At 37.5% G+C, this 27,971-nt stretch overlaps 1 protein-coding gene across 6 annotated transcripts in view; it reads right to left on the bottom strand.

The window, feature by feature from the left end:
- The window catches only part of NCOA6 (nuclear receptor coactivator 6), a 109,189-nt gene that overhangs the window by 42,061 nt on the left and 39,157 nt on the right, over nucleotides 1-27,971 (bottom strand). For all 6 annotated transcript variants that reach the window (XM_040447269.1, XM_040447263.1, XM_040447265.1 and 3 more), the window contains 4 exons: nucleotides 23,608-23,713; nucleotides 15,724-16,005; nucleotides 8,679-8,834; nucleotides 2,317-2,439 (listed from right to left, as the gene is read on the bottom strand). In XM_040447269.1, coding sequence (XP_040303203.1) covers nucleotides 2,317-2,439; nucleotides 8,679-8,834; nucleotides 15,724-15,958 — 514 coding nt within the window. In that variant the 5' untranslated portion in view covers nucleotides 15,959-16,005; nucleotides 23,608-23,713. The remainder of the gene's footprint in view (nucleotides 1-2,316; nucleotides 2,440-8,678; nucleotides 8,835-15,723; nucleotides 16,006-23,607; nucleotides 23,714-27,971) is intronic.

The raw sequence follows: 27,971 nt of genomic DNA, 5'->3' as shown, positions 1-27,971 counted from the left end.
CTAATCTTAGCAGTTCTATATGGCTACAAAAAAAATTTTTTTTAAAGCCTATGGATTAAAAAAGGCTTTTAATTACAAAAGACTTCTGGCTTATCAGTCAACTTCCGTTGCCAGTGCTAAGCAAAGAAAGTAATACTAAGAATAATTGACAATCCAAGACATTCTAGACAGACAATTCCAAAGTCATTTATTATTGTTTTAGAGGGTAATTAAGATCTCTTTCCCTTAAAACTTTCTCTGTTTATAAATGTTCAACCTAATATTAAATTTTATTTGCAACCACTGTCCCAATGGACATCAGAGAAAAATATTCCTAAAGTACGTTTGGCAGTAAAGAAAGATACCGAGGGGTTAAAATGTTGGTATGACTACAGATCATTACTTCAACTTTATTATTCCTTCAACTTTGTATTACATATATTAGCACAATCAGTACCCTTCATTAAATTCCAATCTAACTTGATTTCAACCTTAAGCTTCTAAGTTTCCTATGTTGACAATGAACTATATCACTATAATTTACACTTACATCCTAGAGATGCTTAGTAAATATGCCTGCTACTTGCCAGATACTTGCATTAGTGTGTTGATGTCAGTTTTAATAGAGTCCTAAAAATGTAAGGCTGGAAGGGATCCACAGCATTGTTTCTAGGACGTAAATATGTTTCCAGGCAATTACGGCCAGTAAATATTAAGTCATTTGTCCAGGAGCTGAGACTAAAACCCAGATTTCTTGTCTCTCATTCTAGATCTATTCTTTTACTAACTATATGCAACTTGGCCAGAGTTTTCCCACTCTGGTTCTTCAGTAGTGGCACTAGCATCACTGATCATCTCTCATTAAGCTACCATAATACCAAATGCTCAGATTTCTGTGGAGAACTATAACTATACTGACTCCCTACTACAGGTACCAGGATAGGTACTGTTTATCTACCATGTGGTATTCCGTAACAGCTCAACAGCACAGGTCCTGACATATAATAGGAACTCTGTAAATGTCAGCTACATGGCTCAGGGCTCATCCACCTTCAAACATGAGCACAAAAGACTGTAGGCATTACTATCTGATTTTTTAGGTGGAGAAACTATTGCTTGGAGAGGTACAGTGACTAGCTTGAGGTAATCAGGAAATGGCACTGCCAGGATAAAAATCTAGTCCCAATTTTATATGGCCAAGTCTTCAGCTACAGTTTGGAATAATGGTTTTATAAATTAAGTTTCTCCATTCTGCTCTATTTCTTCAAGAGCTACTGTGGTAAGTGGGAATGTGAATGACTCAGTATAGTTTCAGGTGGTTACTCTGCTTCAACCACAGCAGCTGTGCTTTTCTGGTTTATTTGAATAAAAGGTCCTAAAGCAGAAAAAGTTTGAAAGCCACTAATGTAGTGATAAGAGCACTGGACTAGGAGTTAAATCCGTGATATTAGTCTATTTCTACTTGACCCTGGGTAAACTGCTTCCTTTCTGTCAGCTTCAGTTTCTTCAGCTTTAAATGAGAGAGTCCACTCAATTCTAATATTTTGTGATTCACAGAATGTTGAGTTCATTCTCTAAAGAAGAAATCTCAGTTTTACTAGAAAAGTTAACAAATAATTTATAACTCTCTCAAATTCTAAATATCTAAAAACACATATTCTTCCACATATTCTTCAGATTCCACATAAACACAAAGAACTCTCGGCTCAGATTCTCAGCCTCATAGAAAATGGGTGGCAATTGGAAAGCTACATACTCCATTATACTATAAACATTCTGAAGATAAAAAACATTTTATTCATTTCTTTTTTTTTAATTTTATCTTCATTTTATTTTTTTAAAAACAAAAATTTTTTAATGTTGATTTATTTTTGAGAGACAGAGACACAGTGTGAGTTGGGGAGGGATAAAGAGAGAGGGAAACACAGAATCTAAAGCAGGCTCGAGGCTCTGAGCTGTCAGCACAGAGCCTGATGAGGGCTCAAACCCATGAACCGCCAAGATCATGACCTGAGCAATGCTTAACTGACTGAGCCACCCAGGCGCCCCTATTTTATTCACTTCAATCTCCAACACTTTGAGCAGAGTCTGTCCTACAATAAGAACTCAACAAATGTTTGCTGCACAGCTCAGTGCTCATCTATCTACATTTAAGCATGAGCCCATGCTCTGCGATTCTACCTTCCTGAGTGATTTAAATCTTATTTTCTTAAATCAGTAAACAGTGATGTGTCAGGAACCCCCACCTATTTTGCAAAACTCAAACGATCATACATTAGCAGATAAAGGGAAAAAGGAAACCAGTAAAATGTCATATAACTGAGTGGGAGATCTCACCTGGACCACCTGCCATGGGAAATGTTGCCTCCATCCTAACTGAATTTCCGGCTCCCATGGGTCCATTCATTCTCACATCTTGGCTTCGGTTCTGAGCCAAAGCCAGGTTGATAGCACCTTCCCCTGAAAAAATGACAGGTTATAAGAAGGAAACCATCAGAATAAGATGCAAATGTTTTTTAAAAACAAGTACACAAAAACTTTAGTTTTCTGTGTTTTTAAAGAACTATGGTAAGTTTACCAACCACACAAAAGGGAGGTTCAATACTATATAGGTCTTTCTTCAACTTCACTTGAGTAAGTTTACTTACATGAAGCACAAGGAAAACATAATCAATCCTCACAATACAGCAGATGGACAATCATTAATGATGTATGGTGTCAGGAGAGAGTTTGTAACTCTGAGTGACTATTTTCAACTAGCTCATAGTGTGTGCATGTGTGTGTACATGTCCATGTGTGCAAGAAGGAATTAAATGTTCTCAGAAACTCTCAAACTCCTAGATTACCTTTTGGGAATTTATGACCAGAAGGTAGAGAAAAGAGTAAGTTTAATGGAGAAAGAACATATGATGGTATAGGGACACTGTAGTATTTGTGAGCAAAATCCCATTTCCCTTTCAACTAGTGCAGCATAAACAGATATCCATTAGAGATATTTATGCAATGAAGAGTAGATAGATTGCTACTAATCTACTTTTGCAGCATCTAATTATAAGACCAACACTCATATGAAGTTGTTAATGCTTACAAAATTTTATCTCATCTGAACCTCACAATACCCTGGTAGGTAACATCTAGAAGTGTTCCAACTTATTAGACCCTAAACTTAGAGGTAACTTACTTAAATTTTACTTGGTTTAATGATAAAAAGAAACAAATTTCAGGAGACTTCCTGCGCTTAATCCAAAATTTTGACTATTGTTACTGTGGATGATAGCACCACCATGTGGACAGATAGAAGTATAGCTAACCAGTGGCTAAGAAGGTCAAAGGCAGCATTCTTTGGCATCCTTCCTTATGTACTGTAGGGTTCTGGATTACAGAGCCAGATGATAAAGTAGGAAGCTAATGAGGACACAGTATTTTCCTGTCTTATCACTGATAAGTCACCCTTCTGTATTAAGTATTTCCACCAGGCAGGTAGGCTGGTTGGTCACAGGGAACAAACATCCTACTAATAAGGGACTGATTACCAGGGTTACAAGATGCTCTAAACTGTTTGCCTCTGGGAGTTAGGAATAAAAGAAAAAGAGAATACAGACCTTGAAGGTTTCCAATAAAAGGAAGCAACTATTAATATACCAAACTTAAGACATTCTTTTTTAAAAAAATTTTAATGTGTATTTATTTTTGAGTGAGAGTGAGTGAGAGAGAGAGAGAGAGAGAGACAAAGCACGAGTGGGGGAGGGGCAAAAGAAAGGGAGACACAGAATCCAAAGCAGGCTCCAGGCTCCGAGCTGTCAGCACAGAAACCAATGCGAGGCTCGAACTCACAAACCTGGAGATCATGACCTGAGCCAAAAATGGACGCTTAACCAACTGAGCCACCCAGGCTCCCCACTAAGACATTCTAAACAGAAAGAGTATTTATTCTTGAAATGGACATGAGATTATTTCAGTTCTCTGCTTAAAACTGTTCCAATGCTTCCTACTGTTGTAGAAATAAAAGCCAAACTCCTTAACAGGGTATAAAAGGCCTTAGTAATCTATCTAGTCCAGTGCTGTTCAACAGAAATAGGAGTCACACATATAATTTTAATTTTTCTAGAAGCCACAGTGAAAAGATAAACAAAAAAACAAAAAAAAAAAACCCCAGGTGAAATTAATTGTAATATACTTTATTTGACTCAATATATCCATGCTATATCAATATAGCACATGTCAGTTTGAACTAGCCACATATGCTCAACAGCCATACGTGGTTTGTAGCTACCATATTTAAGAGCTCAGATGTGGCTCTTGCCTACTGCTCTAACCTCAACTCACACTATATTCTCCTTCAATAATAAGGATTCAGCCTCAGTGGCATTTTAAAAAATTTCTTAAGCACACAAAGTTGCTTCTCACCTCAAGGCCTTTGCACATACAGTATGTGCAAATAGTTGCCTCTAATAGTTCTACTCTTCACATGAGCCTCCAACTTCTCAGTGTTCATGTAATCTTAAGTGTCACAGGCTCCAAAAGACCTCCTCCAACTGTCTTATCCAAGGGTAGGTCACCCTTATCAGAACATCATGTTCTTCCTTTTTTTAATGTTTATTTATTTGGGGGGGGGGAGGGTAGAGAGAGAGGGAGACACAGAATCCAAAGCAGCCTCCAGACTCTGAGCTGTCAGCATGGAGCCCGACGCAGGGCCTGAACTCACAAACCGTGAGACCATGACCTGAGCCAAAGTCGGATGGTTAACTGACTGAGCCTCCCAGGCACCCCAGAATATCATGTTATTTCTTCAGGGCACATCCCATGTAATGACTTACTCATTCACTTGTTTTATTGTCTGCCTCATCCATTACTATACAAGGATAACCATGAATCTGCCCTGGTTCCTTTATATCTTTTGTTCTGGGGTAGTTATTAATAGCACCCCTTTGGGGTGCCTGGGTAGTTCAGTTGGTTGAGCATCCAACTTCAGCTCAGGTCATGATCTTGTGGTCCGTGAATTCGAGCCCGCATCGGGCTCTGTGCTGACAGCTCAGAGCCTGAAGCCTGTTTCAGATTCTGTGTCTCCCTCTCTCTCTGACCCTCCCCCCAGTTCATGCTCTGTCTCTGTCTCAAAAGTAAATAAACGTTAAAAAAAAATGAAAAAAAAAATAGCACCCCTTTTACTCTCAAAAGTGTCCTAATTTAGATGATAAATTATATGGCCACCCTAATTATATCCTTAATACAGAGAACAGTGTCTAATACATGGTAGGTACTCATTAGCTATTTGAGTATGTTATGAATTGTTATCTTATAACCTTACAAAGAACTATAGGCATTTTTCCAAATGATGAATGCATTCCTGGGAAACCCCACATTCTATAAAAACTCACACTGAAAATAATAGGTTTTATGGGAAAAACAATGTTGTTAGGACTTACTCAAAATGTATGTGGCTTTGTAATCAGAGTTCTAATGAAAACATTAACTGGTGGAGGCAATATATCCAAGAACATTTACAGTGGAAATGCCCGGTTAAAGATGCTATGATAATGCAGATTCAGTAAAGCTCTGAGCCATTGGGGCTGCCATTAAAGCAGACACAGGAGAAAGTGAACTTGTCACAAGCAAGAGCCATGCAAGTGCACTTGGGGTGCACTTCTGGGGAAGGTATCTAAATTCTCATCCTTAATTACCTTAAAACAGAGCTGAAAGGACTCCCACCTAAGCAGTAGCTGAGTTTCTTTTTTTTTTTTTTCTTATAATCATCCTTCTATTCTATTTCAGCTTCCCTGGCCTTTTTTATATGAATACACACAATTCTCACATTATAGTGCTATCATTCTCCTATTTGCCAACTGCATATAAGCTAACTGGTGCCAAAGAAACACACATAAAGAACACTACAGGCTCCCAAACTCACTGATTAGGGGTCGGCAAACCACAGCCTATGGGCCCAATCTAGTCTGCTGCCTATATACTTAAGTAACATGTAACTGGAACACATCCATGTTTATTCACTTACACATTGCTTATGGCTGGTTTGCACTGCAAGTAGACTGAAATCGTTGTGACAGAGATCTTAGGGCCCACAAAGTCAAAAGAATTTATTCTCTAGCCCTTTACAGAAAAAGTTTGCAGACTTCTGCTTTAAATCACCATGAATTAATAGAGGGGACACAAAATATACTCAAAAAACATGTCTTCCCAACTCCCTGGCCAAAACTCAAAAAAGGAAGGGTACAGGGAGTGTTCTTCTATGGAGAATAGGCTGTGCAACCTGACCTTACACCCTTGCAGCAGACACCTCTTACAACTTACAAAGGCATCAGCTTATTACCAGTTTCACAAAAGCAAAGCTGCTGCCACCACTTTCACTCCTGCCCGAATTCTGAGGGAGCACAGAGAGAGAAAAGGAGATCACCTGGGACACATATGCATACCCTAAAAGTTAAAGGACCCTTTTCTGTAATGTGATAATCACTACCATACGTGAATTTCACAATTTCTTGAAATACATGTTATCTACTTTACTTTCTTGATGGTACTTATGCTTTAATTTACGGCTATAAAGGGGAGCCAGCACCTTATCTTTTTAAAAGAACTTAGGGGAAGTAGGTCTGATTAAAAGAAGAGACTGGTGTTTCCTTTCTCCAGTGGAAAACACTACCATGTAAGTTTTCAAAGCCCTTTTAACTCACATAAATAGGTAACAGACTATAAAACGTTTAGAGTTTAAGAAACCACTTATGTGTTTTCATAAAATATAAACGGCCTACATAGTGCTATGTAGCCAACAGCTGTTTTACTTCCACTCTTCCCAAAAGTTCATCCTATATCCTATAGATTGCTGTGAATTAATTTTACTTCTCTGGATCCTTTTAGAAAATCGACCATTTTTCATAATAGGCTGGTTGTTGTTTAAACCTCTATTCCCTTTTTTATCAAATGATGGGATTTACCCCATTTCTCTACCTATAATCCTCTCTAAATCTTCATTTGTTTGCTGCTATTGCCCCTTTTGGGGCACAGCAACGTACAATCCTACACTGCACAAAATGTGTCTCACTCCTGCATATGAAGTATTAACCTTTTTGGCTGCCAAGGTTTTGTGGCGCATTTAGGCTCTAAGCAAACACGGAGTTAGGAAGGTTTGGCCCACCGGTAGAAGGAAAGGCTGAAATCCCTGGTTGCCACTATGTCTGCATCAATACAGGAGGGGAAGAAAGGTTCTAGTTCACGGGGCCTCCAAAGATAGAACCTCCTCTGTGCTTCCCCCTTCCTGGTACTTCTCTCTCACAGGTTTGTCTCCCTCACCAAGATCAGGAAATTCTTTTGAGCTTATAACAGCAAGGACCATATTATAGTTATCACTGTATTCCAAGTGCTAAAGCAAAGTGATGCTATTATGTGTGTGCTTCCCTTGCCTTCATTCAACATATGTTTACTCAGGAAACTAACACGTTCCAGGAAAACAGAACTACAACAGTGAGCAAAACCAGACATGGTCTCTGCCCTACTGGAGCTTGCAATCTAGGAGAGAATAAAACAATAATGAAACAATTGCTCTGATGAAAGTGTGACATAAATGATCTAAGGACAAAAACCAGACTTTTATGACAGCATGTAACAAAGGACTCTGAATTAGTCAAGGAGTTCAGAAAATATATCCTCAAGAAGATTTAAGCTAATACGTGAAGGCTGAGTAGGTGTTAACTAAGGAAGGGGGAATTGGTAAGGGACAATATTCCATATAGAGAATACATAAATGCAAAGGGCCCATGGCAGGAGGAAGAAATGCATATTCAAGGAACCAGAAGAAAGCTGGAGAGGCTGGAATAGACAGCAAGGAGGAGGGTTGGATGAGTTAAGATTGGATGAGAAAGGTAGAGTAGAGGTCAGACCACACAAGTTCCATGAGGTTAGAGTAAGAAGTTTGGTCTTTATTCTGTGAATAACAGCAAGCCAAAGCAGGGGTTTTAAGCTGGATACTGTGTGTGTGTGTTTGTGTGTGTGTGTGCGTGTGTGTGTGTGCGTGTGTGTGTGTATGTGTGTGTGTATTTTCATTTTGAAAAGACCATTCTGGCAAAATATTTGAAAAATGAATACTCCTACAAAAAGGACTATTTAGGGCCTCCTAATCTCTGTTAGATGACTAAAGAAATAAATACTAAAGCTTATTTGGTAGACAGAAGCAAATGAAATTAGATATTCCTTAAACAACAGATAAGTTAAAGGGCACCTTCATGGCTCAGTTGGTTAAGCACCTGACTCTTTGATTTCAGCTCAGGTCGTGATCTCACACTTTGTGAGTTCAAGCCCCGTTCTGGGCTCCACGCTAACAGTGCAGAGACTGCTTGGGATTCTCTCTCTCTCTCCCTGTCTCTCTGCCTCTCCACTGCTGATGCTCTCTCTCTTCAAATAAATAAATAAACTTAAAAAAAAAAAAAAAAGACAAATCAGTTCCTGGTCAGGGTGCCAATAAAATCCAAATCTGACAGACAGACAAAATGAGCCAAGGGAATGGAGTCTGAAGCTATGGATGTGGAACCATCACCCAGACAGAGCCTCAATCCCTCCTTACCCTAAGGTGTGGCAATAGGAAGTACAGGTTACGTGAGTTACTTGGCATTCTGAAACAGGAGGGGAACAGACAAAGCAGCAAAGAAAATCATGCTACATTCTACTGTTGTTATGATCTGGGTCCAGATAGGCACCTTCAATCTGAACGGAGAGAATCCCCAGATCCCGAAGCTGCTGGTTGTTGCTCTGAGCCAGGATCCGTAGCCGCTCCGCTGCTTCCCGGGGGATGTTGAATGTCACACGCACGCTGTTCCAGGGCTCCACCTTCTGTACCTTTAGCTTGCTGGATTCTTGGTCATGAAAGAAAGTGAATAATATTAGTAATCTTTTAACCACCAGAAGACATGGAACAAACAAAACTAACCAAAAGCAAAAGAACAAGGCAGAGCATTGCCTTGGAGTAGCTGTGAGAACTTAGTCTTTGGCATTAGATAGACTTCAAATCTAATTCCAGTTTTAGCACTTAGCACCTGAGTGGCCATGAACAAATTATTCAACCTTTCTGAAACTTACCTTTCTCTTCTTTAAAACCATGAAAAAACTATTTCATGAGAATGTGAGTACTAAATGAGAAAATATATGCCAAAAACCTAGCACAGGCCCTGATATACACACATGCAGTAAATACATGGAAAGCAGTAAGATTGAGTAAGGATTATAAGAGAGAGAAAGAGAGAGACAAGTTTAAATGAATAGACTAAGGTCTATTTCTGGATTCCATTCAATACATGTGAACTGGCATCATGAGAATATTTAAGTCTCACATTTCATTGAAATTCTATAAATACAAAAATACAGTATGCAGACTATGCCAGTTCATAGTCCTATTTAAATATTAACTAGTATTGGGGCACCTGAGTGGCTCAGTTGGTTAGGCTTCCAACTGATCTCAGCTCAGGTCATGATCTCAGGGTTGTGAGTTTGAGCCCCATGTTGGGCTCCACACTAGGCATGGAGCCTACTTAAAAATAAATAAATAAACAAACAAACAAATAATGAGTATCTCTGTACAAGATATTCACAAAGACAGGAAGAAGATATTTCTTCCAGTGTCCCATAAATCCTTCAATTTAAGAAGGAGGCTTTTTTTGTCTTTGATTTTAAAGTTTTTCCTGCTTTAAAAAATTTTATTTTTTTTTAACATTTATTTATTAATGAGAGAGAGAGACAGAGCATGAGCAGGGGAGGGGCAGAGAGAGAGGGAGACACAGAATCTGAAGCTGGCTCCAGGCTCCGACTGTCAGCACAGAGCCCGACACAGGGCTCGACCTCACAAACCATGAGATCACGACCTGAGCCAAAGTTGGATATTAACCGACTGAGCCACCCAGGCGCCCCAATTTTTTCCTGCTTTAAATAAGAGTATAATTTTCACTGAAGCATACTGCACTGAAGGGAAAAACAATATAATTTGACAACAAAGCTTCAGTTAGGATATGAAAACCCTGCATTTCAGCAAGTCTGAAAAGTCAATGCAAACTTCAGGACATGTTTTTAAAAGAAGGTACAAAAGTTTAACTGAGGAGGTTAAATGTTGTTTGTAATTGTGTTTTACAGATGAAAAACAAATCCCAGACCCAGTTAACTCATAAAAAAATTTTTTTCTCAATAACCCCAGGCAAAATAATTTTCCCTTTTGTTATGAACTTGGCTAAATTAAGTCTTTGGTATCCTCTATTTATGCGTTCCAGTATCAAGAAAATGGGTCATATGGGCATATGTGTTGTCAAAATCAGATATATCTATAGATAAAGTGCCTACATGTTGCCTAAAGCCCCTTCCACCTCCAAAACCACAACACATTGAAAGTTAATTTATCCAGACATGGAGTTCACTTGTTCTAATGTGGATATAAAAGACCACTTGCTAACCGCAGTAAGATAATACAATTATAGAACTTAAGAAAAGATTAGGCAATATTTAGTCCAAGTCTATTTTACATGTGAGGAAGCTGAGGCCAAGAAAGGCTAAGTGATCTGCCTAGAATCCTGTGGTCACCTAGCAGCACCAGAGATGGGACTAACACCCAGCTCTGATTCTCAGGTCAATTTCCTTTCCATGACACTTATGCCTCCAAAAAGCAAAAGGTAGGAAGCGAGGGATCCTAGTTCCAGAGTATATATGCCCAATCTAAAGAGTACCAGAATCTCATTCAAAGTCTAGACATACATCAAAATTGCTTATGGTATTATCTATTTATGATATGGGTGTAGAAAAATCCTGTTTATAACATGGTTATATTTATCAAAAGTTTTTTTAACTTCCATCATACTTGACATTTGACTTAAAATACTTGTGGACCAAGAATACAATCTGATAACACCATAAATCTGGGTTTGGCAATTTATTTGAAAGCCATAAACAAACTGATTCAGCTATCCATCCATATTTTATTTTTTTATTTTATTTTATTTTTTTATTTTAATTTTTTAATGTAAGTTCTACACCCAAAGTAGGGGATTAACTTATGACTTGGAGATTAAGAGTTGCATGCTCTAAGGGCGTCTGAATGGCTCAGTCAGTTAAGTATCCGACTTTGGCTAAGGTCATGATCTATAGTTTGTGAGTTTGAGCCCCACATGGGGCTCTGTGCTGACTGCTCAGAGCCTAGAGCTGCTTCAGATTCTGTGTCTCCCTCTCTCTCCACCCCTCCCCTGCTTGTGCTCTGTCTCTCTCAAAAATAAATAAACATTTAAAAAAATTTTTTTTAAAAAGTTGCATGCTCTACCAACTGAGCCAGCCAGGCACCCCTGATTCAGCAATCTCAAACAAGAAAAAATGGGGGTAGTTATAAGAGCAATAAACACTTTCGTGCTCACTGACACTCTTATCTCTGTGTAATATGATATATTAGGACTATAAAAATTTAATTTCATGTATGCTGCTCTAATCTGGAAAGGGTCTTGTAATATATTGTGAATAAGACTAGAGTGACAATGATGTTAATAACTGTAAGTTTAACATATAAAATTCTCTAATACTATTCTTTACATGGTATAAAAAAGCCCTTGAGAAAATGACATCAAATCTCAAAAACAAAACAAAACAAAACAAAACAAAAAACCCACCAAGCCTAAAAAAAATTAGTAAGATCTAGGCTTTGTACTATGTCTGATGAGATTAGATAAGTGTGCTAACCAAAAATGATGTAGAACCTCTAACCAAGTTTCAAAAACACAAATGCCTACAAGACCTAGACAGGTAATCCAAGTGTATGAAGAGGCCAGATGGGAACTATCTGAGATGAGGGCCTGCCCTCAATAGCAGCTGCTCCTCAGCAATGCCCGGGACAAGGAGAGAGTTCAATATTATCAAATCTTTCCATTTTTAGAGTTAAATCCAAAATCTGGATTTGTATGCAAAATATTTCAATTTTTAAAGCATTGGCGATGAAATTCAAACATCAAAACAAACAAAACTAAAGTAGAGCCATAACACATGGTTGCAGGCTGGATCCAACAGGTTGCCAGTTGGCAGCCTGATCTAAAATTTAGGAAGACAAGGGGCACCTGGGTGGCTCAGTCGGTTAAGCATCTGACTTCAGCTCAGGTCATGATCTCCTGGTTTATGGGTTCGAGCCCTGCATTTGGGGCTCTGTGTTGACAGCTCAGAGTCTGGAGCCGGCTTCAGATTCTCTGTCTCCCTCTCTCTGCCCCTCCCCATCTTGCCTTCTGTCTCTCTCTCAAAAGTGAACATTAAAAAATAAGAAATAAATAAAATTCAGGAAGGCAAATTTCAAGTACATTTTAAGTAGAACCATGAAGTAAGATTTTTCTAAGCTTTTAGGGGCCTTTAAGATCCAGTCTAACCTCTTCATTTTGCAGGTAAGGAAACTAAAGACCAGAGAGTTAAAAACAAGAAATAAAATTGGGTCTTGAGAATTACTCCTACCTACTAGAGCAGATAAGGATTACTATGTTAAACAATACCTTATTATGTTCAGTTTCTCCATGTACTTAAAAGAAACACAACAGCATTTCTATTAAAAGAAAAAATTCTAGGGGCACGTGGGGGGCTCAGTGGGTTAAAGCATCTGACTCTTGATTTTGGCTCAGGTCATCATCTCATGGTTTGTGAGTTCAAGCCCCACACTGGGTCTCTCTGTTGTCAGCTTGGGATTCTCTCTCCCCCTCTTTCTCTACCCCTCCCCTACTCATGTGCACATACTCTTTCTTTCACAAATAAACATTTAAGGGGCACCGGGATGGCTCAGTCGGTTAAGCATCTGACTTTGGCTCAGGTCATAATCTCATGGTTCGTGGGTTCAAGCCCCGCATTGGGCTCTGTGCGGACAGCTCAGAGCCTGGAGCCTGTTTCAGATTCTGTGGCTCCCTCTCTGTCTGCCCCTCCCCCACTCGCACTTGGTCTCCCTCTGTCTCAAAAATAAACATTAAAAAAAAATGTTTAATTCTCTCTTTAAAAAAAATAATAAAATAAACATTAAAAAAATTCTAGCTCTCTGATTCCAAGCTGTATTACAAAGCTATAAAAAAATTAAAAAAAAAGGGGGGGGCACCTGGGTGGCTAACTGGTTGAGCATCCAACTTTAGCTCAGGTCATGATCTCACAGCTTCTGAGTTTGAGTGAGTGGGAGAGGAGGGAATAGAAGCAAAAGGTATAGTCTACGGGGCCCCTGGGTGGTTTAGCTGGTTAAGCATCCGACTTCAGTTCGGGTCATGATCTCACAGTCCGTGGGTTCAAGCCCCACACTGGGCTCTGTGCTGGGGTTCAGAGCCTGGAGCCTGCTTTGGATTCTGTGTCTCCCTCTCTCTCTGCCCCTAACCCACTCGCATGGTCTCTGTCTCTCTCAAAAATAAACATTAAAAAAAAAAAATCAGAGCTATAGTAACCATAACAGTATGGTATTGGCATAAAAACACATAGATCAATGGAACAGAACAGAGAGCCCAGAAATAAACCCACACGTATATGGTCAATTAATTTACAACAGAGGAGCCAAGAAAACACAATGGGGAAAGGACAGTCTCTTCAATAAATGATTCTGGGGAAACCAGACAGCCATATGCAAAGGAATGAAACTGGATTACTATCTTACACCATACACAAAAGTTAACTCAAAATGGATTAAAGACTTAATGTAAGACCTGAAACCATAAAATTCCTAGAAGAAAACAGGTGGTAAGCTCCTTAACATTGGTCTTGGCAATGATTTTTTTCAATGTGACACAAAAGGCAAAGGCAACAAAAACAAACAAGTGGAACTATATCAAACTAAAAACCTTCTGCACAGCAAAGGAAACCATCAACAAAATGAAAAGGCAACATATTGAATGTGATAAAATATTTGCAAATCATGTATCTGATAAGGAATATCTAAAGAACTCATACAACTTGATTATAAAATTCCAAACAATCTCAATTAAAAAATGGGCAGAAGATCTAAACAGACTTTTTTCCAAAGAAGACATACAGATGGGTTCACTGTCCCCTAATGTCACTAATCATTAGGGGAATGCAAATCAAAACCACAATGAGATATCACCTCACATCTGTTAGAATGGCTATTACTGGGGTACCTGGGTAGCTCAGTTGGTTAAGCATCCAACTTCAGCTCAGGTCACAATCTCACAGTTCATGAGTTTGACCTGCATTGGACTCTGTGCTGACAGCTTGGAGCCTGCTTCAGATTCTGTGTCTCCCTCTCTCTCTGCCCTCCCCTGCTTCCATTCTGTGTGTGTGTGTCTCTCTCTCTCAAAAAAAAATAAATATTTAAAAAATTTTACAATGGCTATTATTAACAAAACAAAAAATAACAAGTGTTGGCAAGGACGTAGAGAAAGAGGAACACTTATGCACTGTTAGTGAGAATATAAACTGATACAGCCACTGTGGAAAACATATGGAGGTTCCTCAAAAATTAAAAATAAAACTACCATATGATATAGCAATTCCACTTCTGAATGTTTATCTGAAAACAAAAACACTGACTCAAAAAGATTATCTGCACCCCCATGTTCACTGCAGCATTATTTAAAGAACAACGACATGGTAACAACCTAAGTGTCCACAGATGTATGAATGCATGAATGAACAAAAAAATCATGGTATGTATATACATGGTATGTATATACATATAATGGAGCATTACTCAGCCATAAAAAAGAATATTGCCATTTATAAGAAACATGGATGGACCTTGAGGGCATTATGCTAAAGTGAATTAAGTAGCCAGAAGAAGACAAATACTGTATGATCTCACAGACATGTGGAATCTTAAAAAACAAGACAAAACAAAACCAAAAACACCAAGCTCACAGACACAGGGAACAGACTGGTAGCTGACAGGGGACAGGACAGGGAGTGGGGGTGGAGGTGAAATGGGTAAAGGGGGTCAAAAGATACAAAGTTTCAGTTATTGTCACAGGGATATAACATACAGCAAGTAACCATAGTTAGTAATACTCTATGGCATATTTGCAAGTTGCTAAGAGAGTATATCTTAAAAGTTCTCATTGCAGGGGCATCTGGGTGGCTCAGTCGGTTAGGTGTCTGACTTTAGCTCAGGTCATAAACTCATGGTTCGCGAGTTCAAGACCCTCACTGGGCTCTCTGCTGTCAGTGCAGAGCCTGCTTCAGATCCTCTGTCCCCCTCTCTCTCTGCCCCTCCCGTTTGCGCTCTTTCAAAAATAAATAAAAACATTAAAAAAAATTCTCATCACAACAAAACTGTCACTATGTATGGTGACAGATGTTAACTAGATTGTGGTGGGTGATCATTTCACAATATATACAAATATGGAATGGTAAGTTATACACCTGAAACTAATGTAATGTTATATGTCCACTATACCTCCATAAAAAAAAAAATTCTAAAATTCCAATTCTGCACTTAAAATCAGCCTTTCAATTCAGTATGGCAAAGTTTTACTTCGTAAAACTCAAGACAATCACAGAAGAGCAAACATTTTTTTAAAAAAGTAACAAGAAGAGGGGCACCGGGGTGGTTCAGTAGATTAAGCATCCAACTCTTGATTTCGGCCCAGGTCATGACCTCACAGTTTTGAGATTGAGCCCCGCACTAAGCCTGCTTAACATATTCTCTCTCTTTCTCTTTCTGCCCCTCCCCCACTGGCATGTGCTCACTCTCTCCCCCCACAAAAAGAAAAAGAAAAAATAATTAAACTAATTTTAAAAATAATTAAATAATAAATAAATTACCCATGTGTAACAAATTGGGCACATTCTCCAATATTGTGTCCAATTTCCATTTGAAGTCTTTATCACCTATATTTCCTTTGAAGGCCACAAATATTGTGGAATCCTCCAAAATACTATCACTTTTTGTGTCATCATCTTCTAGTCCAGAATCAAAATCCATCTCTGAATCTTCCACTGATGATGAACACAAGGAAGTATAGATGTCTTCTAAGTTTGGAAGGTCATCCAAAACCATGGTGAATATTATTCCAGTAGCATATGCCAAATGGAGAATAAGCAAACCTTTGAAAAGAGAAGATACAAAAAGGGTGTTACAATGCATAATTATACAATCAACAATGTATAATCCATTGGTCTGTAAAAACTATAATTTATATCCCAAGTAATAAGAAAGCACACTATAAACATTAAGAAATTACAGAGAGGATAAACTAAGATAGTCTACAATAATTAGTTCTTAAAAATACTTGAAATAAAAATTCACCAGTTTTAAATAAAGTTCCTTTTATTACATTATAATGTTTATGTCTATTATGTCAGGCTACCTAGAATACAGGGAGGAGGGAACAAGCAATCACAAGAAAATAAAACAAGTTATATTTTGAAAATTAATTTATATAAGCCTTTGACCCCACAGAGCAAAGGGCTCTCCAATACTCCCCTTATTCCTGTTCTGACAAAAGTTTCAGAGGAGCCAAGGTTTCTAAAGCCATTCTCTTTTTCTAACCTGCAAAGCAAAGCTTGACCCAACTAAAAACATCTGGAGGACTATCTAAAATCCTAAAGTCTTGAGGACCCTTTAAAATAACTTTAGGGGCACCTTGGTGGCTCAGTCGGTTAAGCGTCTGACTTCAGTTCTGGTCATGATCTCATGGTTCATGGGTTCAAGCCCCACATCAGGTTCTGCGTCTCCCTCTCTCTCTGCCCCTCCCCTGCTTGTGTGCATGCACGCTCTCTCTCAAAAATAAATAAACTTTACGGGGCGCCTGGGTGGCGCAGTCGGTTAAGCGTCCGACTTCAGCCAGGTCACGATCTCGCGGTCCGTGAGTTCGAGCCCCGCGTCAGGCTCTGGGCTGATGGCTCAGAGCCTGGAGCCTGTTTCCGATTCTGTGTCTCCCTCTCTCTCTGCCCCTCCCCCGTTCATGCTCTGTCTCTCTCTGTCCCAAAAATAAATAAACGTTGAAAAAAAAATTAAAAAAAATAATAATAAATAAACTTTAAAAAATAAATAAAATAACTTTTAAAGCATTATTAATAGTTATATGGCTAAAAATAATAATTTAGAAACAAAACAATAAAACATTTTTAAATACTTTTAGGAAAGGAAAATAAGTAGTTAACACATGTTTATAGAAAGAAAGAACTGTGTCCAGGACAGAACTAAATTACTTTTCAACTTTTAGATCTAGAGAAGTCACATTATCTGTTATTTTCAGTTATGCTGTCTATCAAAGAATACATGTATTAACAATCACACCATGTGGCCATTTTCTCCATTAGCATTGGGACTGAAGATCACTTCTTAACCCAAAAGTGAGTGAACATTCATTTTTTAGCATCTGTGTTAAGCCAGAATGACATGGATACATAAGAACCTCACACAACTCTTCTAATTTAAAAACATTCCTTATAGAATTACAACTATGTGTTTTTTTTTAAAGATAGATAAGAAAAAAAGGGCTGAAAATAAATTCACTAAAATGCAAACAGTGATTGTACTAGGCTGGTAAATTTTCTTTTCCTATTTTCCAAATATGCTACAAGTCATTTAGGGACATGCAAAGCTAAATATGCTGTAATAGGTTATAATACCAGTATAAATGGAAAAAAAATTATCAACTTTTAAAAACTTTAACTTTTCTTTTTTTTTAATGTTTAAATATAACATACTTTTATTGAGTTACTTCTTCTTTGACATTTCATTTAGGATTGACATGCAATAATCATTTTTTTAAATTTGTTTTTAATGTTTTATTATTTATTTTTGAGAGAGAGAGAGAAAGAGAGAGAGAGAGAGAGAGACAGGCAGAGTGTGAGCCAGGGAGGGGGCAGAGAGAGAGGGAGACACAGAATCCGAAGCAAGCTCCAGGCTCTGAGCTGTCAGCACGGAGCCGGATGCTCGAACCCATGAACCGTGAGATCATGACCTGAGCCGAAGTCAGACACTTAAGCGGCTGAGCCACCCAGGTGTCCCATGCAAGAATCGTTTTTTATTCTTTCCTAAATACTAAATATTTTACCTCAAATTCACACTAGCATATCAGTTCTGCAAAGAGATGCCTACAAACTGATCTACTGGCTTAGGTATAGGATAGAGTTGTTGGGTTTTTATAGGGTGATTTCTAAAACTATTTTGGCAGTATATCACTAATTCGATAAGCTATCATGTTGTAAAACTCTGGTAAACGCAAAATACTATATGGTTTTATTTGCCCATGTTAAAGACGGAAGTCCAGCATATCTACATCAATAATAATAATAATAATAAAACAGATAATACACATTAAGCATCTACATACCTTACTTCTCATTCCTAAGATTATGTTGGAGTATATAAAATACCCCCCAACTTTATACATTTTTCTAACAAAGTGGATACTCATATAGCAAATTTAAATCACAATTTTAATCTTTTTGTCAGTTGTAGAATAAATAATTTAATTTTAAGGCAAATTTATCTAAAATATTTAAAATATGATCAATTGAATAATCAGGTTATTGGATGATTTAAAAGTGCACAAAAACAAAAAATACTACTACTTTACCATTCCATGAGGCAGAACCGGAACAAAAGTCTTTAAAACTGGACTTTTATAATTGTCAGATTATGGGTAATGGATATAATTGTCAGATATTAAAAAAATGGAAAACTTACAGGATAGAATATAGAAAACTTATAGAATATAGCATTTAGATTCAGTTATTCATTCTAATAACTATTATCTAGTTCAGGGAACTTATATTAATATTCATATTCTTTCCACTCATTTCAGCCTTTTAGATATCAAAGTCATGATACATAGATGCAAACAGGTTCCCCTACTCCATTTATTCTGAACAGTTTGTTTTTCTTGTTGGCAGCTTTTACAATGAGGGAAAAAGGAAATTACAAATTAGATCTCTCATTCAGTGAAATTTCTGTTTAGTCTACTACTAAAAATTCTACTCTTTTAGTAAATCTCCTTCCATCTAGTTTCAAATACATGTTTATCCCAAGTTCTGAATTTTGGTTCTTTGTTATTCTAATTAATAGAAGGGTGTGTATTTTATTTTAAGACTTTTCTATTTTTTTTTTAATGTTTATTTATTTTTGAGAGAGACAGAGACAGAATGAGAGTGGGTTAGGGGCAGAGAGAGAGGGAGACACAGAATCCGAAGCAGGCTTCAGGCTCTGAGCTGTCAGCACAGAGCCCGACGCAGGGCTTGAACTCACGAGCTGTGAGATCATGACCTGAGCCAAAGTCAGACGCTCAACCGACTGAGCCACCCAGGCACCCCTATTTTATTTTTTTAATTAATACTTTATTTATTTTTAAATTTACATCCAAGTTAGTTAGCATATGGTTCAACAATGATTTCAGTAGTAGATTCCTTAATGCCCCTTATCCATTTAGCCCATTCCCCCTCCCACAACCCTTCCAGCAACCCTCTGTTCTCCACATTTAAGAGTCTCTTATGTTTTGTCCCCCTCCCTGTTGTTATATTATTTTTGCTTCCTTTCCCTTATGTTCATCTGTTTTGTATCTTAAAGTCCTAATATGAATGAAGTCATATGATATTTGTCTTTCTCCGACTAATTTCATTTAGCATCATAATACGCTCCAGTTCCATCCACTTAGTTGTAATTGGCAAGATTTCATTCTTTTTGATTGCCAAGCAATACCATTGTATATATATACAACACCTTTATCCATTCATCCATCGATGGACATTTGGGCTCTTTCCATACTTTGGCAGTTGTTGATAGTACTGCTATAAACAATGGGGTGCATGTGTCCCTTCGAAACAGCACACCTGTATCCCTTGGATAAACACCTAGTAGTACAATTGCTGGGTCGTATGGTAGTTCTATTTTTAGTCTTGAGGTAACTCCATACTGTTTTCCAGAGTGGCTGCACCAGTTTGTATTCTTTTTTTTTTTTTTTTTTTAATTTTTTTTTCAACGTTTATTCATTTTTGGGACAGAGAGAGAGCATGAACGGGGGAGGGGCAGAGAGAGAGGGAGACACAGAATCGGAAACAGGCTCCAGGCTCTGAGCCATCAGCCCAGAGCCCGACGCGGGGCTCGAACTCACGGACCGCGAGATCGTGACCTGGCTGAAGTCGGATGCTTAACCGACTGCGCCACCCAGGCGCCCCTCTCTTTTTCTTTTTTAAACAGTCAATTAAATTTCAAGAACAAAGAATTTCCAAAAACCAATTTAAGCAATCTTAGGGGGAAAAATTCCTCTGTTGTAAGTAAACATGAAAACAATAAAACAACAACAACAAAAAAACTTACGTTTGAGCAAAGCACCTTTTCTAGTACTGTGACTGTTACAAAGGAATAGTGTGACTTGGGTGGTTAAGAAACAACAGCATTCAGAAAATCCCTTATAAATACCATTGCCTTTAGTCAACTGCCATCTGCTCCTTACAGATTTTAAAGAACTTTAGAGGTAAATAAACAAGACTGAAAAAGACTTTAGACAAGACTGAAAAAGACTGCCTGAAATACTAGAGCTATTTAATAGCTACTCCCCAGTTGGAACAACTACAAGAAAAGAATTTAAAATTTAAGAAGTGTTTTCCAAAAGAAATCTTTTACTGGAAAGAAAGAGATCAACTAAAAATCTGTCTTCTAAAGGGGTCATCGGTCATGTCATGAAGGCTGGCAAATCTGAATTTGGAAAACCATCTCCTGGCAGATAAAACAAATCAACTAACCCAAATTCAAGAATTACTGCTTTAAAAGTACCATGGCACTACACAGGTGCTTAAAAAATGAAGAAATTAAAAGTAAGTATGAAAAATTGCTGGCCTCCTCTCCAGAAACTTTTTAAAGAAGCTTCTTCCCGATAACATATTCATTGACATAACGTCCACTTAAAATCTAGTCTTTAACAAAGGATTTATAATCAAAACAATTAACTAATTTTGAGTGAAATGCAGTTCAGTGACTGCTCTTGGAGACAGAAATCATCACAGCTGACCATTTTGAGACTCACTTGCTCATTTATGGTCATCACAAGAAAACATGTGCTGTCTCTCTGGGTTTGTTAAGATTAACCACCAGTTAATTTGCTCACCCGCCACATAATAAACTTCCAGATTATCTGTTGGTTTCACTTCTAACAGGGGCTCTTTTGATTTTTTTTTATATGAAATTTATTGTCAAATTGGTTTCCATACAACACCCAATGCTCATCCCAACAGGTGCCCTCCTCAATACCCATCACCCACCATCACCCCCTCCCACCCCCCATCAACCCTCAGTTTGTTCTCAGTTTTTAAGTGTCTCTTATGTTTTGGCTCACTCCCTAACCTTTTTTTTTCCCCTTCCCCTCCGCCATGGTCTTCTGTTAAGTTTCTCAAGATCCACATAAGAGTGAAAACATATGGTATTTTTCTTTCTCTGTATGACTTATTTCACTTAGCATAACACTCTCCAGTTCCATCCACGTTGCTACAAAAGGCCATATTTCATTCTTTTGATCTTTTGTAAAGAACCTAAGAATAAATGTGACATCCAGGAGAATTTAAAGAGCAAGCATATTATTTATTCTACTTTTGGAAATAGATTTCCAAACTAAATAATTTAAGGGTAATATTTCAGGATAACCAAATAGCTCCAGTTGATAAAGGAAAGCTCTTTTTTAAGAAGCCAACTTAAATGTAAAAAGAATGATATCATTGGAAAAATCACAATTTTGTGATCGTTGATAAAGTAATTCAGAAAAGGATCATTAATAAGGATAAAACATTATGTGAAATGTGCCAAAAATGTTTAACCTGAATATAATAAAATCTTTATACAGGAGACAGAGGTATAACTTAAATAACATCATGAGGAAATATTCAGACAAATCTAGAGTGTAGGATTTCTACAGCATAACTGGCTTGGCCTCTTCAGTAAGTCAGTTGTAATGAAGGAAGAAAGAGATGGGTGAAACTATTCTACATTAAAAGAGCTTTTAAAAATTTTTTTAAAAATCAAATGCAGGGGCGCCTGGGTGGCGCAGTCGGTTAAGCGTCCGACTTCAGCCAGGTCACGATCTCGCGGTCCAGGAGTTCGAGCCCCGTGGGCTGATGGCTCAGAGCCTGGAGCCTGTTTCCGATTCTGTGTCTCTCTCCTTCTCTCGGGCTTTACCCCTCCCGTTCATGCTCTGTCTCTCTCTGTCCCAAAAATAAATAAACGTTGAAAAAAAATTTTTTTTAAAAATCAAATGCAGTGTATGGTCCTTTATTAGGTCTTGGTTTGGAAAAAAGATGTAAAGCACATTTTTAGGATAATTAGTGAACTACCACTAATTTTGTTAGGTGTGATAACAATGGTGTTATGGTTATATAGGGCAATGTTCTGTCTAAGAGATGCATATTGAAGCATTCAGGGGTAAAACATCAGGATGCTTGTAATTTACTTTAAAATAATTGAGAGAAAAATAGATTAGGCAAATATGACAAAATTTTAATAATGGTTAAATATAGGTGATTAGTATACAGGTGCTTATTACACTTTTGTTTATAGTATAATTTTATAAAATGTTTGAAATTGTTCATAATAAAAAGCTTAAAAAAAAAAAGGAAGAAAAAAGCAAGCATACCAGCAACATAGTGCTGCTCCAAGGTAAAACTCCACAGACATCAGGAAGGCTTAGAAACTTACTTATGAACATCTTCCAAATCACAGTAGGGTTAAAAATAAATAAATATATTTAAACATATATATTTGTAAATATATAAATTTATATTATTTATGAATATATAAATTTATATACCTTACATATTATATATATACCCAGCTAATATGCACCAGATTTACATTTACATATGAACAGAAGGGACTGGTGCAGGTAGCTGAAAAATGGGTAGAAGATTGTTACAGGTTATTCAGAGTATCAGCTTGGCTGCCATTTGTAAAGACAAGACACTATGATCTGCATCAGAAACCACAAACTTACATACTCATAGCGGTTAGGCAGATAAAATAAGAGAAGAACACTGGATATTAAGTGTATTTACACACATTGTATGAATGATTTGGGTAACAGGAAACTCACATACCCATCTATGCTAAGCAGCTACTATCCTCTGCTCCAGCTTATTACTTTCTTTTTGGAAGGATGGGAGGAGTTGGGCAGATGTTCTGAATTTTAAGAAAAGGCTAAAATCCATATATTCAGTGAAATCTCCAGATTTTAAAATAGGTTTACATTTTCGGAAAATAAAAATACTCTGTATGCCAAATGAAACACACTATAGCTGCATAAGGCCCAGTCACCAATTTTCAATTTCTACAACTCCCATGATTGACTAGTACAATGCTAGGTGTGAGTGAACTATGCTAGGTTTGGTACAGTGCTGGAATAGACCAGATATTTGAAATGCATTTAAATGTTATGATGTCCCTCCTAAGAGGTATGTGGACTCTCGAAGAGAAAGAAAAAAATAGATCAAGTTCTCAACCCCAGAGGAACAGAAGGCACTCAAACTTAGTGAATTTGGGGCTTCATTAAATATACTGATACCTTCGATAACTGGCTGAAGGACCATCTTCTCCTTTGACAAAACGCTAGATGATAAAGGAAACAGTTTTTTAATTTGCTACATAACTTTAGTAGAGTCATTCCATTGCTTGGAATTAAGTTGAGCCTTAACCACTCTTTCACAAAAGATTTCACTCACCAAAATGTCTTTATTTTTTTATCATTTATTCAGGTCATCTTCTAAGTCCAAACAAGCTGGCATTTTTAGGGCCTGTATTTCAAAAGGCAGCAGCCAAATAAAAATTCTAAAAAAGAGAGACAAAGAGAAAGTTGCAGTATCATATAGAAATTAGAAATTACAGAGGTGACATCTTTATAACAGAAGCCAATGCAAATACAAGTTACCAAGTCAACTTAGACGTCTTTAGAGAATGTTAAAATGGAGTTTTCATTAAGTCTACAAAGAATATCTTTTTTCTGAGATCAAACCACTATTCAACAAGCATTTCAAAGAGTATAGAAGCAAACTCCAGGACATATACTGCCTTCGCTTAAGAATCATGAAACGGTGGGGGGCACCTGGGTGGCTTAGTCGGTTAAGCATCCAACTTCAGCTCAGGTCATGATCTCGTGGTTTGTGGGTTCAAGCCCCGCATCGGGCTCTGTGCTGACAGCACGAGGCCTGGAGTCTGCTTTGGATTCTGTGTCTCCCTCTCTCTCTGCCCCTTCCCCATTCATGCGTGTGTGCGCTCTCTCTCTCCCAAAAATAAAATAAAAAAACATAAAATTTTAAAAAAATTAAAAAAAAAAAAAAAGGATCATGAAACTGGGACCCTAAGCCTTAGAGACCTCCTCCCTTTACCTCCATTTTTAAACCTGTCAAATTAAAATGAATTATCATCATCATGCCACACTGTTTGCAGATACTTGGAGCCAAGACCAAAATATTTTCTACACACACTAAATACAAGACCCGCTTGTTCTAACATAATTTCAAAACTCATTTTAAACTTCATAAAGTATATGGGGTGCCTGGGTGGCTCAGCGGGTTAAGTGTCCAACTTCAGCTCGGGTCATGATCTCACCGTTTATAGGTTCGAGCCCTGCATTGGGTTCTGTGCAACAGCTCAGAGCCTGGAGCCTGCTTTGGATTTGGTGTCTCCTTCTCTCTCTGATTCTCCCCCACTTGTGCTCTATCTCTCTCAAAAATGAATAAACATTAAAAAAATTTTTTTAAATAAATAAACTTCATAAAGTATAGATTTAAGCTTTTTTCCTACTTTATATATAATTTTATTTTATTTTTCATTAAATTTTCAGTTTTTCTAAGTATTATTTATGGTACACATAGAAATTTTGCATGGAAAATGTCTAATTTTGGCATGCTTCAGAAAAATATTCCCACTTTAATAAGGTAGTATCAGTCTGGGGCGCTGGGGTGGCTCAGTTGGTTAAGAGTCAGAATTTAGCCCAGGGCATGATCTCACAGTTCGAGGGTTCGAGCTCCGCATTGGGCTCTGTGCTGACAGCTCAGAACCTGGAGCCTGCTTCAAATTCTGTGTCTCCTTCTCTCTCTGCCCTTCCCTGGCTTGCTTGCTCTCTCTCTTTCAAAAATAAATAAACAGTAAGAAAATTTTAAAAAGAAAAGATAGTATCAGTCTACAATGTCTTTAACTTGGCTGTTATGGTTTTACATTATTGTCAAATATTGATTTTATAATTTCAAATTTTTAAATGGATATATATACTAGACATTAATAAATAATTCTTAGGGAAAGAACTATGCTCCTTAATTATTTTTTAATTTAAGTCTAAGCTATTTTTTCAAAACTCCATGGAACATTAACAAAAAATGACCTTAAGAAAGGCCATCAAGAGGGATGCCTGGGTGGCTCAATCTGTTAAGCGTCCAATTCTTGATTTTGGCTCAGGTCATGATTTCAGTTTGGTTCGTGGGTTTGAGTCCCGTGCTGGGTTCTGCGCTGACAGTGGCAAGCCCACTTGGGATTCTTTGTCTCTCTCTCTGCCACTCCCCAGCCTGCACACTCTCTCTCTTAAAAATAAATAAACATTTTTTAAAAAGTCCATAAAGAAAATCTCTATAGTGAATGGGATTAACCGTACACTTACCCTGATGAGCACTGAGCAATACATGGAATTGTTGAACCACTACACTGTACACTTGAAACAAATATAACACTCTATACTGGAATTTAAAAAAGAAAAAAACTCTATAAATCCAAAAAGTAACAGTAGAATAATACTATGATTCAGTACAATGTACTGAAATTATACATTTAAAATAAAATCAAGAAACAAAGGCCTTTTCACCTTAAAACAACAACAAAACCCTTGGAGTTGGGTTAAAAAAGAAATCATTATTGCAAAATTTCTAGAGAATGCCAAAATAAGGAAAATGCTACATATTAGAACCTAAAGAATACAGCCAAACCAGTAAAGAAGAAAATTCACAGCGATAAATACCTACATCAGGAAAAAGAAAGAAAAGAAAGAAAGAAGAAAAGAAAGGAAGGAGTTAAATGTCTGACTCAAAAAGTCAGGAAAAAAACCTGTAAGGTGAACTGAAAGAAATCAAAATGAAGGAATTAATACAGATAAAAAGAGAAATTAATAAAAAAAAAAACAAACAAACAGAAAAAGAGGGGCGCCTGGGTGGTTCAGTTGGTTAAGCATCTGACTCTTGACTTGTGCTCAGATCATGATCTCAAGTTCATGAGATCCAGCCCCACGGTGGGCTCTATGCTGGGGGTGGAGTCTGCTTGAGCTTCTCCCTCTCCCTCTGACCCTCCCCTGCTTGCACTCTCTCTAAAAACAAAACAAAACAAAACCCAGAAAAACAGAATAAATAAATCCAAAAATTGGTACATTGGAAGAAAAACCAATAATATAAACCACTAGTTAATCTAGTAAAGGGAGAAAGTCCAAATACATAAAATATGAAATAAGAAGGAAATAGCCACAGAAACAAAGGAAATTAAAAGGACCATAGAGACTATTTTGTTCAAGCTTTTGTTCACTCTACCTATATAAATATGATAATGCCCCCCAAAAGCATCACACACAAATTTAATGGAAACATTAACCCTTTAGAGAACAGATAAGTCTAATGATCTGAAACTGTTCCAGAACATACAAAAAGAAAGCAAACTTTCCAAATCTTTTTATGAAGCAAATATAGCATGAATATCAAAAGCTAATACACACTGCAGGCAGAAAGCTATAATCTCTCTTATGTTGATGCAAGATTCTAAATCAAATTTTATATTAAATTTTTTTTCAACGTTTTTTTATTTATTTTTGGGACAGAGAGAGACAGAGCATGAACGGGGGAGGGGCAGAGAGAGAGGGAGACACAGAATCGGAAACAGGCTCCAGGCTCTGAGCCATCAGCCCAGAGCCCGACGCGGGGCTCGAACTCACAGACTGCAAGATCGTGACCTGGCTGAAGTCGGACGCTTAACCGACTGCGCCACCCAGGCGCCCCTCTAAATCAAATTTTAAATAGAATACAACAGTACATTAGATGAAGAATGTATCATAAGTAGAGTTTGGTCTAGGAATACAAGCAAGGCTCACTATGAGGAAACTAAGGGAAGAAGTCATATGATCATCTCCACAGATACTTAAAGTCATTTGACAAAATTTAACACTTCTCAAAAAAAATCAAATATATAAACACTTCCTTAACATGACAAAATATATCTTTTTTTGGCCTAAAGTCAGCAGCTTGCTTAATGGGGAAAAGTTGGGAAGAGGGCAGATATCTACTAAATATTATTAAACATTCTATCATAGGTATATAAAGTCAGTGAAATTAAACAAGACTAATAATAGTAAAAAATTGGGAAGAATGTAAAACTATCACTATCAGCAGATGATATAATTGTATTCTTGCACATCTTGAAAAATCAACCAAGAAAACAGCAAAAATAAGAGATTCAGCAAAGTAGAATGGTACAAAATATACAGAAAACAACAGCTTTATTACATAGACAATCAATCATCAATATGTGGGGAAATTTTTAATTTATAACAGCCCCAAAAAGGACAAAATATTTAGGACTGAACTAAAAAGAAAATGTAGAGTTACAAGATGAAATTTTAAATACACTAATAAAGGATCCAAATACAAAAAAGACTTGAACAAATGGAATGACACACCACATTCTTAGACAAAAAGACTCACAGGGTGCCTGGGTGGCTCAGTCGGTTAAGCATTTGACTCTTGATTTCAGCTCAGGTCAGGATCTCACAGTTGTGAGATCAAACCCCGTGTTGGGTGCCATGCTGAGTATGAAGCCTGTTTAAGATTCTCTCCTTCTTTCTCTGCCCCTCCCCAGCTCGTGGTCTCTCTCTCAAAAAGAGAGAGAGAGAGAGAGAGAGAGAGAGAGAGAGGAAAAAAGACTCATAAACATCAATTCTCCCTAATTTAGAATCTAACAATCCTATTAAAACATGCTAACTTCTTGGGGTGCCTGGGTGGCTCAGTTGGTTAAGTGTCTGACTCCGGCTCAGGTCCTGATCTCACGGTTTGTGGGTTGG

The sequence above is a fragment of the Herpailurus yagouaroundi genome, unplaced genomic scaffold (assembly GCF_014898765.1).
Source record: "Herpailurus yagouaroundi ecotype Mexico unplaced genomic scaffold, PumYag 196, whole genome shotgun sequence".
Lineage (NCBI taxonomy): Eukaryota > Metazoa > Chordata > Mammalia > Carnivora > Felidae > Herpailurus > Herpailurus yagouaroundi.
The sequence above is the reverse complement of the archived record's forward strand: the minus strand, read 5'-3'. Positions and strand labels throughout refer to the sequence as shown.